At 45.7% G+C, this 12642-nt stretch overlaps 1 protein-coding gene across 5 annotated transcripts in view; it reads right to left on the bottom strand.

Moving 5' to 3' along the window:
- Positions 1–12642, bottom strand: part of B3GLCT (beta 3-glucosyltransferase) — a 160581-nt gene that overhangs the window by 15665 nt on the left and 132274 nt on the right. For all 5 annotated transcript variants that reach the window (XM_039533776.1, XM_039533757.1, XM_039533750.1 and 2 more), the window contains 2 exons: positions 8529–8628; positions 817–936 (listed from right to left, as the gene is read on the bottom strand). In XM_039533776.1, coding sequence (XP_039389710.1) covers positions 817–936; positions 8529–8628 — 220 coding nt within the window. The remainder of the gene's footprint in view (positions 1–816; positions 937–8528; positions 8629–12642) is intronic.

The following is a 12642-nucleotide window of genomic DNA, read 5'->3' as shown; positions in this document are numbered from 1 at the left end:
TCTTGAAGGTACAGTAAAAATCACAGTACAAACAATAGAAAATATAAAAAAAATCTGTTGGGAATTGGCAAGCACTCCAGCATCAAAAGAAAGGGGTAAACTCTGCATAATTAAGAATGATAGGCACATTCCCAGGCTATGCAAGACAATGAAAACGCCAGCCAATTGGTCTTATTTATTTATGGACATATATTGAGTTAGTATAATATTTATTTTTTTCCTGGCGAATACTGATTTTACGTATTTTAAGGGCATTCAGATCACGGGACTGAATAATTTAGATTTTAACTTATCTAAATAGAATAATAGATCTACAACTACCCAACAAACAAAATGGACAGAGATTAGACCCACAAGCAATGGGTCTCACTAATGTTATTTGGATCGACCTAGAAGATCATGGATATATTAATCTAAAACCCAAATCATTCACAAAATCCATTAGGAAACTATAGTTCTCAACCATAAGGAGTGGACAATCGATCTGCAGTGATCTCTCTACATCAGAAACTATCTTCCATTGGTACCAACACTAAAGAACTCACTCGCCTACCTCTTCAGAACATGAATTAAAAAACCAAAAGGGAGACCATCACTTTCACTCACACCACAGACAAACAAAGAGGGAGAGGGATGCTCCCTCAGCGAAGGCAATAACTGTGCTTTAAGGCCCCCGCCCTTTTTCTGCCACTATATTATGTCATGTGATAAAACATTATTCTTGTCACTTCTGTGTGATCTATAATATTCCAAAACACTTGCATTGGAAGAATGACTGTTTTAGCTCTCAGTAGGATTTGAAATAAAGTAAGTTACCCTCCTCCGCCAGTGATATAACTATATCCTCCTGTTCCCAATCCGTAGCCATAACGCTCTCCAAGAAACACTGGTTCATTTGGGTCATAGCAGCTGAGTAATTTCCGGAGCCTAAAGATACTAAAATGAGAGTCCATTTATTAAAAATATGTTAAATCAGATATAGATATTTATTTCTTTAAAACAAGTTTCAAAATACTTACATTGACAGCTTAAAAGACATTTTGGAATACAGTATAGAAAAATACATGTAAATTAATTGTGGGAATTCCAGGTAAAATAGTCAGTCAATCTGAACTTGGTAATGGAAGTTTAAAGCTAATTAGACCATTTCCTTTGAAAAATAATTCATAATACTTCAAATGATTAACTAGATAGTTCATGAAACATTTCTCAGAAGAAACAAATATGTTCCTCAGCAACACTGAGTCTTCAATTTTAAAGTATACTTGGATTTTTCCAGACTACACTGAAAGAAGGGTAGGGAGGTAGAATTTTCAAAGACTGAAAGGCTAACAGAGTACTGCAGTGATCTGTACCAGAATTGGCCTTATTTTTTTATTATTATTTATTTATTTATATGACAGTAACAACAAGAGTCCCAAGTAGGATCAGGATCCCAAAGACAGTCCTTGCTTGGGCCTCTTCATGCTACTCTAAAATGATTTTACAGCTAAACTAACACAAATTGCAAAAAGGGTGCTCTAGTTCAGTGGTTCTCAACCCTTCCACCCTTACCCCTTTCAAGAGTTTGATTTGTCTTGTGTACCCCAAGTTTTATCTCACTTAAAAACTACTTGCATGTAAAATCAGACATAGAAATACAAAAGTGTCACAGAACACTATTACTGAAAAATTGCTTACTTTCTCAGTTTGTCTGGATGAAATTTTATGTTTGTACTGACTTTGCAAGTGCCTTTATGTATCCTGTCGTAAAACTAGGCAACTATCTAGATGAGTTGATGAGCTCCTTAGAAGATCTCTGTTTACTCCCAGGGGTATGCATACCCCTGGTTGATAACCACTGCTCTAGTTCAACCACAAACTATGGACAGGAATCATTGCATGTGTGTATATATAAAAATATTCCAAATTTTTTCTTTTTAAAAAAATCATCTGATCCTATTAGACTCATAGACTTTAAGGTCAGAAGGGACGATTATGATCATCTAGTCTGACCTCTTGCACAATGCAGGCCACAGAATCTCACCCACCCACTCCTGTAACAAACCCCTAACCTATGTCTGAGTTACTGAAGTCCTCAAATCGTGGTTTAAAGACCTCAAGGTGCAGAGAATCCTCCAGCAAGTGACCCATGCCCCATGCTGCAGAGGAAGGCGAAAAACCGCCAGGGCCTCTGCCAATCTGCCCTGGAGGAAAATTCCTTCTCGACCCCAAATATGGCGATCAGTTAAACCCTGAGCATGTGGACAAGACTCACCAGCCAGCACCCAGGAAAGAATTCTCTGTAGTAACTCAGATCCCATCCCATCTAACATCCCATCACAGACCATTGGGCATATTTACCTGCTAATAATCAAAGATCAATTAATTGCCAGAATTAGGCTATCCCATCATATCATCCCCTCCATAAACTTATCAATCTTAGTCTTGAAGACAGATATGTCTTTTGCCCCCACTGCTCCCCTTGGAAGGCTGTTCCAGAACTTCACTCCTCTAATGGTTAGAAACCTTAGTCTAATTTCAAGTCTAAACTTCCTAATGTCCAGTTTATATCCATTTGTTCTTGTGTCCACATTGGTACTGAGCTTAAATAATTCCTCTCCCTCCCTGATATTTATCCCTCTAATATATTTATAAAGAGCAATCATATGTCCCCTCAGCCTTCTTTTGGTTAGGCTAAACAAGCTAAGCTCTTTGAGTCTCTTTTCATACGAGAGGTTTTCCATTCCTTGGATCATCCTAGTAGCCCTTCTCTGTACCTGTTCCAGTTTGAATTCATCCTTCTTAAACATGGGAGACCAGAACTGCACACAATATTCCAGATGAGGTCTCACCAGTGCCTTGTATAACGGTACTAACACCTCCTTATCTTTACTGGAAATATCTTGCCTGATGCATCCCAAGACCACATTAGCTTTTTTAACGGCCATATCCCATTGGCGGCTCATAGTCATCCTGTGATCAACCAATACTCAACCAAGGTCCTTCTCCTCCTCTGTTACTTCCAACTGATGTGTCCCTAATTTATAACCAAAATTCTTGTTATTAATCCCTAAATGCATGACCTTGCACTTTTCACTATTAAATTTCATCCTATTACTATTACTCTGGTTTACAAGGTCATCCAGATCTTCCTGTATGATATCCTGGTCCTTTTCTGTATTAGCAATACCTCCCAGCTTTGTGACATCCACAAACTTTATTAGCGCATTCCCACTTTTTGTGCCAAGGTCAGTAATAAAAAGATTAAATAAGATTGGTCCCAAAACCGATCCCTGAGGAACTCCACTAGTAACCTCCTTCCAGCCTATTGTTTTAAAATCTGTTCCCCTGACCTTTCAAATGGCAGATTTGATTCCTTTATGCACAATAAGTAGCACTTTGCTCCATATGTATGGTGTAAGGTACTATTAAACACTGAATAATCTGGTCCTAAACCCGTTTACTTCTATTTTTCTTTTTAAACTTCTATTTCTATTTCATTCCTTTTTATAACCTCTATTTCCATACTTTATATCTTTATACTTTTGAACTACTCCTTTCTCTCTCAAAACTGGTTTTGATGAATTCCACAAAGTACTTAGAGAAGAGAGATACCTTTAATAGCTTAATAAATAATTTCAAAATTGCTATTCAAGCAGAATAATTACATCTGGATTTTGTAACTGAATTATTCATTCTCTAAACCAGAGTTGGAGTCTTTCTCTTGTCAAATGATTTATCATCAACACAGATGGCAAACTGGAACACTTGTTAAAATTCTTGTTTCACAGTCATTATAGTCTCCCCAAAACATTAACTCAGTCTTTGGATAATAGCTTCATTGATCACAGAGTAATCATACCATATAGAATTAAGATTTCAATAGCTATCAATTAGCTATAATTAATTTCTCTTCGCTTTTTAATACCCTTCTGTTCTTTTGTTCAATCAAAAAGAATGAGGAATTATGTAATTTTTTACAGTAATCTCCAAAGTAATAAGCATCAGTTTTTGTGATCCGGTGTGGAAAATATGCTGAGAAATTACTATAGTACAGATGATGGTAGGTTCTATCAGACTAGTTCCTTGCAGTGTAAATGGGCTAAAAATTCATCTGTATTATGCAATCTAAGAGTCACATAAATCAGTACCATTAAAAACTAGCCATCTTTTGTTATGATTTTTCAGTCTAGTCCACTGTTTCCAATGGGAAGGATAAAATTATTATTGACATGTAATCTGCAGTTTATCAGGGTACCAAAAAATAAATCAACTCCTAACACTCAATTGATTCTTACTGGGGCTGTGACAAACTTATTTTTTCTGATTTTCAATTCTCATCACTAGGTTATAGCAATCTTGTTATTTTTATAATCCATCTATTTCTCTTTCCTATACAGAGTCTGCAGAATGTCTCATTTTCCTTGTATGGTAACTGGCAAATTCAGCTGTAACAAACGCTTATTTCCTATAGTGACCCCTTCACAAATTCCTCTTTTGTCTCATGATTTAACCTTAAGAATGTTGTTATTGTCTTGACCTCTTTTTCCTCATGTTCAGGAGCCCATGTTGCTGATATCTAATTACCTTGTCCTGTTCTCTTATAGCTCAGTGTCACAGAAGCAATTTAAGTTCATTTTCTACCTCAACAAGTGCCAACTGTTACTGATTCACCATCTTTCAACATGCTGATTCACTTTTCTATCACATGCAGGGCCGGTGCAACCACTAGGCGAACCAGGCGGTCACCTAGGGCAGTGGTCTCCAAACTTTTTTGATCGCGCACCCCATCAGTAAAAATTTTTTGAGCATGCACCCCCAATATATGTATATTTATTTATGTATAAATTACATACACGTACTACTGTACTAATATATTATGTACATTATAAAACATACACAAAAAATATAAATTAAAAAAGGATGAGGTAAAGATGAACTAAACAATATTTTTTAAAAAAAAATTATTTTATTTTATTTATTAACGGTACAAAAAACCTTTTTGCTCTCACAAAAAATATTAATAATAATATTTTTTAGTGAGAGCAATGTGATTGAATATGCTTCATTACTTCTGAAAATCTTGGTTTAACACTTTGTGATACAGCGATTTGAAGGTCTGGATTAGGTTTAGGGTGCGAGAGGGCACACAGTTTGGGGGTGCGGGGTCTGGGAGGGAGTTAGCGTGTGAGAGGGCGCACTTACCTGGGGCAGCTCCTGTTTGGTGCAGGGGGCTCTGTGCAGCGCGGCACCGCCCCCATGGCCGCGATTCTGGGAGCCCCGATTCTGAGAGCTGCCCCCCTCCCTGGTAGGCAGGGCCACCCGGAACGCAGGGGCTTTAGGGGCTGCAGGGCCCCTTTCAGAATGCGGCCGCGCGAGCACGGGCCGGAGGACTCAGGAGGAGCAGGGGCAGCTGCGCAGCCAGTGGCCAGAGAGAAGCGGCGCTTTCCCCCTTCAAAGCTCCACTTTCCCCTTCAAAGTCCTGCTTCTCTCCAGCCGGCTCTGAAGGGGAAAGTGCCACTTCTTTCCCGCCACTGGCTGCACGGCTGCCCCTGCTCCTCCAGGGGCCAGAGGACTCACGGCCGCATTCCGAAAGGGGCTTTAGAGCTGCAGGCCAGGGCACCAGGGCCCCCTTAGCCCAGGGCCCTGCAGCCCCTAAAGCCCCTGTGTTCCGGGTGGCCCTGCCTGACCCAGGGGGACGGGGGAGCAGCTTCCCTGCTCGCTCGCTCCCTCCCTCCTCCGGCTGTCCCCCTTTTTTTTTTTCCAATCCGGCGACACTCCTCCTGCCGCGCCGCCCTTTTGCTCCAGCGGTGCTCCTCCCGCCGTGCCCCCCAATGGATTGTCTTGCGCACCCCACTTTGGAGACCACTGACCTAGCGCACCAAGTGGTTGGGGGTGCCAAAAAGCGGTGCCCTGGCTTGGCAGGGAGAAGCCACCTTCCGGAGGCACCGGAGAGCCAGAGCGTCGGCATGTGGGGGCGGTGAGCTGGGGGGGGGGGGGGGAGCAGGCCCCAGCCTGGGCAGGAGGGGCGGAGGCGCGGCTGCTCCCCACTAGCGGCGCTGCCACCTTTGCACAGCTACTGCCCCCCTGTGCCACGCTGGCTCCTCCATGGCTGGGGCTCACCACCGCTACAAGCGGGACGCTCTGGGTCTCTGATGCCTCCGGAAGGTGGCTCCTCCCTGCTGAGCTGCTGCAGCGGCCCAAGCCCGGCAAAGCCAGTGAGTGGACTCGGGATGGGGGCCTCTGGGGTGAGGTGGGGAGGGTTCGCGGGGGGAGGGCTGAGCACCCTCCAGGGGAATTCAGGGGGTGGGGAGAGGGGAACCTGGTCTGGGGAGCAGCACCTGGGCACGGCTGGCCCCTGGGGTCTATAAAGGCTCATTGGGATTTGCCCCTCAATAAACCAATGTGCGGGGGAGCCGCAAGGTGGAAGTTTCGCCTAGGGCACAAAATATCCGTGCACCGGCCATGTATCAAATCGAGTTTTAATAGGAACTTTTGAGTCATGCTTCTTAATTGGTTCAAACTTGTCCCGGATTCCTTTTTTGAAAGGTAATAGCTAAGGCTAAGATTGTGGCCATGGTTATTTTTAGTAAAAGTCACGGCTGGGTCATGGGCAATAAACAAAAATTCACAGAAGCCGTGACCTCTCTGTGACTTTTGCTGCTGTGGCTCTATGGCTTCCCCCGCCGATGTGGTGACTGGGAGCTGTGGGGTTCCTCCTGTGCCCGTGGCAGCTGGAAGCTGCAGAGTGAGTATATTTCCCAAAGAGAAAATGGGACATCCCCAGCCGCTTGCCCAAGGTGCCCCCCATGCAAGGCCGTCGCCCGTTGCTGGAACCCTGAGCAGGGACCGCTCTAGAGGCTGTTGCCTGTCACTGCAACCTTGCAGGGGGCCTCATGAGGAGGCTGTTGCCTGTCGCTGGAACTCTCCCGGGGCCCCGCTGGCTGCCAGCTCCAGTCTCTCGGCCCCTGAGGCTGAAGCAGGGAATGTCAGGGAGGCCTCTGGAAGTCAGGGATTCTATGACATTGGGGACCTCCCTAACATAAACATAGCCTTAGTAACAGCACACTGATCCTGCTACTTGCTAAACTTCATTTAATTAGGCATGAACTGTCCAAAACTTGGAATTTTTGGTTCATGGGAATTTTTGATATTTTGAAATCTGGTTTCAGTCTAATTTCAGAATTACCCATGAACTGGGGAGTCTGAAAAATTTTATTTGAAAAACATGGTGTTTCTGAACAAAAAAATGCTTCCTCTGACCTTGGAAAATGCTGCATGCTGGTCAGTTTCACTACTACCCACCACTGACCAGGAGAGGTGAAATTGACAACAATTGTATCATTTTTTCAATAAGTAGTTGCTGGGCCTTCTAGGATCTGTAGCTCCTGGGCAGACCCACCATGCAGACTTTCTTGGGCTGGGGCTGCAGAGCTTCCAGACTGCTGGGCCAGCTGGCTCCCTAAACTCTCGGGGCAGTCCATACCAGGACTTCCAGGCTCCTGACTCCATGGCACTGAACCTGGAAGCCCCTAGAGCCTGAGGCTCCTTCTATCAAGTTGGGAGCTGAGCCCTGTTAGAGCCTGGGTCCCAGGACTTCTAGGCTCCCAGCTTCATGGTGGCCTGGAGGCCCTGAGACATGTTGGGACTGCCCCACAGCTGCAGATCCTGGAAGCACTGGGGTTTTTGGAGCAGGTCGCAGGGCAGGGCTGTGCCAGAGCTAAAAACCCTGGAGTCCTGGTTCTGGGGCAGTCCCAGGCTCCCCAGCAGCCCCAGGAACCAGACAGGGTTCTGATAGAAGCCTGCCTGTGATTCAATAAAAAGTTGTTTTTTATTTGACAGTTTGTATTTTCCAACGAAACAGGAAATTCCCAACAGCTCTAATTTATTCCTCATTCGTCACTGTGGGATCACTATTACTTCATGTGAGTTCTGCAACACCAACTCCCCTTCAAAATGTGTTGAATGTAAAGTAGTAAATGTGTATTTTTCTGCTTCTCCATGACTGTTCAAATTACCAACTTGCTATTTCTTTGAAAGCAATAATAAAATATAATTTACTAATCTACTTTGAAAGAGACAGTAAACATTTCTAGGGTATTTCTTTTTTAGAAAATTAGATTATGTTCAAACATGACAATTTTCTAACAAAGCCAAGCCCTAGACATAGGTATGGTTGGCTGTTAGGACTAAGTAGGGTCTGGAGCCCTCATCCTCTGGGATCTGCTCCACATCAGGAAAATGCACTGTATTAGAAAATGTGTTAACTTAAAGTTAGTCACAACCAGTTAATGCCTTATATGCTCTTGTATCAACAGACTGCAACATATGACTGTCACATATTCAAAGTAGTGACAGATTATTATGTGTATAAATTATTTGTTATAGGAGATTTTATAAGAGTAAACTGTATTTTTAAAAGGAGTCCAGGAATATATGGAGCAAAAGATAGTACTCCTATTTATTGGAGTATAAATCAAAATAAATATTTCTAAAACTCTTATTAATACAAATTAAGAGCATTTCTGAAATACTGTAATTCATACCTTATTAAGGTGTCATCATCCACAATGACTAACCATGGTGTTTTGGAAGAGCTGTGATTCAAAAATCTTTCCAAAATGGCAAAAGTCTTCCCGCAATGACCTGAAAGAGAGAGGAATAAGAGAAAGAACATACATTGTTTTTGAGAGAGAGAACAATTATTTGTAAATTAAACTGAATGATACATTTTACTGGATAGTACAGTGTTGACCAAACTGTTGAAACATGTTTTTGCAGATAATGGCAAACTGGCAAAGGAGCCGAGGATCCAAATTTCAATTTGTATTGTAGAGTGTGTGTTTGATTTGGAGGTGATCCACAAGAGGCTGCTTTCTATGACACAATGTGGCCAACTGAGCAGGGAACTAGACTATGGCCTTGTCTACACTACAGGACTATTTCGAATCTACTTAAGTCGAATTTGTGGATTCGACCTTATGAAGTCGAATTTGTGTATCCATACTAAATACACAAATTCGAACTTCTGAGTCCACATTCACGGGGCCAGCGTCGACTTTGGAAGCGGTGCACTGTGGGAAGCTATCCCACAGTTCCCGCAGTCCCCGCTGCCCATTGGAATGCTGGGTAGAGCTCGCAATGCCTGCTGGGTGAAAAAATGTGTCGAGGGTGGTTTTCGGTTACTGTCGTCATTGAACCGTCAATCACGCCCTCCCTCCTGAAAGCGCCGAAATCTGTTCGCGCCCTTGTCTGGTCGGTTACAGCGCGGACGCCACATCACTGCGAGCATGGAGCCCGCTGCGATCATCGCTGCACTTATGGCCGTTGTCAACTCCTCGCACCTTATCGTCCACCTCTGCAACAGTCAGCTGCTGAGAAACCGGGCGAGGAGGCTCCGGCAGCGCAGTGAGGAGAGTGGCACAGACCTCTCAGAAAACAGGGTACGCCGGGCAGTGGAGATCATGGTGGCAATGGGTCACGTTCATGGTGTGGAACGGCGATTCTGGGCCCGGGAAACAAGCACGGACTGGTGGGACCGCATAGTGCTGCAGGTCTGGGACGAATCACAGTGGCTGCGAAACTTCAGGATGCGTAAGGGCACTTTCCTTGAACTGTGTGACTTGCTGTCCCCTGCCCTGAAGCGCCAGGACACATGCATGCGAGCAGCCCTGAGTGTGCATAAGCGAGTGGCCATTGCTCTCTGGAAACTAGCAACGCCAGACACCTACCGGTCAGTAGCGAACCACTTTGGCGTGGGCAAATCTACCGTGGGGATTGCTGTCATTCAAGTAGCCCACGCAATCGTTGAGCAACTGCTCTCAAAGGTAGTGACTCTCGGAAATGTCCAGGTCATCATAGATGGCTTCGCCGCGATGGGATTCCCAAACTGCGGTGGGGCTATAGATGGGACTCACATCCCTATCCTGGCACCGGCCCACCAGGCCAGCGAGTACATTAACCGAAAGGGCTACTTTTCAATGGTGCTGCAAGCTGTGGTGGACCATAGGGGACGTTTTACCAACATCAACGTCGGGTGGGCGGGCAAGGTTCATGACGCGCGTGTGTTCAGGAACTCTGGTCTGTTTAGACGCCTCCAGGCAGGTACTTTCTTCCCGGACCACAAAATAACGGTTGGGGATGTGCAAATGCCTACAGTGATCCTCGGGGACCCGGCCTACCCGCTAATGCCCTGGCTCATGAAGCCCTATACTGGCGCCTTGGACAGTGAGAAGGAACTCTTCAACTACCGGCTGAGCAAGTGCAGAATGGTGGTGGAGTGTGCTTTCGGACGTCTCAAGGGGAGATGGCGGAGCTTACTGACTCGCTCGGACATCAGCGAAAAGACATCCCCGCAGTTATTGCTGCTTGCTGTGTGCTCCACAATCTATGTGAGAGCAAGAGGTTGAGGCAAATCGCCTGGCTGCTGTTTACGATCAGCCAGACACCCGTGCGAGAGAATATCCCAGCGGAAGCGATGTGCATCAGGAGGCTTTGACGCAGAGCAGGGTAACCTGTGACTGTCCACTTGATTTTAAGAGAGCCTGATCATGGGCCTGTGTCTGTATGTGTCGAGTTAGATCTGAGCTCACAAACCCGGTTCTCCAAGTTTCCCCCACTTCCAAAGCACGTTTTAAAACTAATGAAATGTTACAGTAATTAATAATAAATCTTTCGTTGACTTTGCATTTCTGTTTCTTGGTTGAAACATGGAAGGATTCTGTGCTGGGTAAGGTGTGCACTGATGTACAGACCGCTTGTCCAAAACAGGATGGACAGCCTCCTGCTCCTACATAGGTCTGTGGGGTGGGGGACGGTTTACGGTGGTTGTGCATGTAGGGGGAGGGTTGCAGGAAGGGGTTGGTTTGCTGGAAGGTGGGTGGGGTGCCGTCTTTGGATAGGGGTTTACATGACGGCTGTGGGTTTGGGCGTTGGAAGGGGTGAGGGGTGTGGGGGAAGGGTGAGTATCTGCCCCTGGATAAGGGCTCTTTTTGGGGCTCAGGGCACCGGGGAGGATCGTGGCTACGGTCGAAGTGCATGTGAAGGGAAGCCTGCCTTTACATTCGTGGATGGCAGGCACCAGGACCCTGGACAAGCATACACATCAACGAAAGACCCGGGCCGCATATACCACACAGACTGACACTGATGCCTAGTGACTGCAGTCTGTGTGTGCCCTGCAGTTGACCCTGCACCCAAGTCTGTACCATGGTACTGTGGGCTATGCACTGCAATTACAATCCCCCCCCCCCACACACACACCCACAGAAAGTCTTCTGACACGAGAAACGTGACAGAAACAGTGAGTAACACCAAACCGCTTTTAATAATGTAGTATACAGTGGGGGGGTTAAACCTGGAGTTGGGACTGGTTGATGCTGTAAGGAAAGAACTTGTACAAATTTACAGTGCGAGAGGTGTCTCGAACATTAGCGGTCTGCTGCGGTGCAGGGACAGTTCTCACGGCCCCTACCGCCCCTCCTTCTTGTAACTTTGGGTGAGGGGGGGACAGGACTTCTTGGCGTTGGAGGGCGGTTGCAGATGCACTGCAGGGGGGCTCTCTCCTCCTGCCTGCGGTCTTGCAGAACATCTACAAGGCGCCGGAGCGTGTCCGTTTGCTCCCTCATTAGACCAAGCAGCGTTTGAGTCGCCTGCTGGTCTTCCTGCCGCCACCTATCCTCCCGTTCCATGTGTGTGCGATGCTGCTGACACAGGGTCTCCGTCCACTGTCTCTGCTCTGCCGCCTCCGCTCTGGAGCAGGCCATCAGTTCCTGGAACATGTCGTCCCTAGTCTTTTTCTTTTAATCTGAGCCAGCCTCTGCGGATGCCGGGCAGTCGGGAAAGAGCCGGCTGTGTGATGCAAAGTAGGTGATTTCCTTGAACACATACATGTTTGCCAACAGTGAACACAGTCTAGTCAGTTTCAGTTAACAAGACCAAAGAGGGCACCAAGTCTCAAGAGATCTCAGAACTAGTCAGAGATTTCGGAATACGCTCTCATTGGCGGCGCCATTGCACTGGAGAAGACAGCTGCATCCCTCTTGCACAAAGTCCTGGTAAGCCTTACAGTACATACTGCTTATCAGTTAGTGGTTAGCTGTGCTCTCCTGCTAAAGGCAATGTGCAAAGCAGAAAGGATGAGCCTTTTGCAGCCCCTCCCGCCAGTGCATGGGAACGATCAATGGATGCTTGTTCTCTGTGGCCTCTCGCACGTGGCTGTTAGGCGAGGGTCATTGTTATGCAACCTAATTGTAAACCATTAACAATAGTAACACTACACTAATTGCCCTACTTAGATGCAGTATTTGCAGAACGAGATCACCCTGAGGCGGGTCACTCGTGCCCAGAAAGACAGGATGTTACGGGACGCACTGCACAGACCAGGACCATATGCAGCAATGCTAGTCGAGGCAATGGTTCCACTCTATATTCGGATGTCCTGGCGTGGAAGAGTCTGCTTCCACGGAGCGCCCAACAAGGCACCTCTTCCGGCCAGACCTCATGCGGAGGCTTTAACTGAATGACACCTTCGTGGAAATGTCGCTAGAGGACTATTTTTCTATCCCCATTTGTGTGGACCTTCTCTTCATATAGTTTAATATTTAGAATTTTGTAAATACTGTTTCTATTTTTTCTATAACAATGTTATAAAAAATAAAT

Source organism: Mauremys reevesii, linkage group 1 (assembly GCF_016161935.1).
Source record: "Mauremys reevesii isolate NIE-2019 linkage group 1, ASM1616193v1, whole genome shotgun sequence".
NCBI classification, from domain to species: domain Eukaryota; kingdom Metazoa; phylum Chordata; order Testudines; family Geoemydidae; genus Mauremys; species Mauremys reevesii.
The sequence above is the reverse complement of the archived record's forward strand: the minus strand, read 5'-3'. Positions and strand labels throughout refer to the sequence as shown.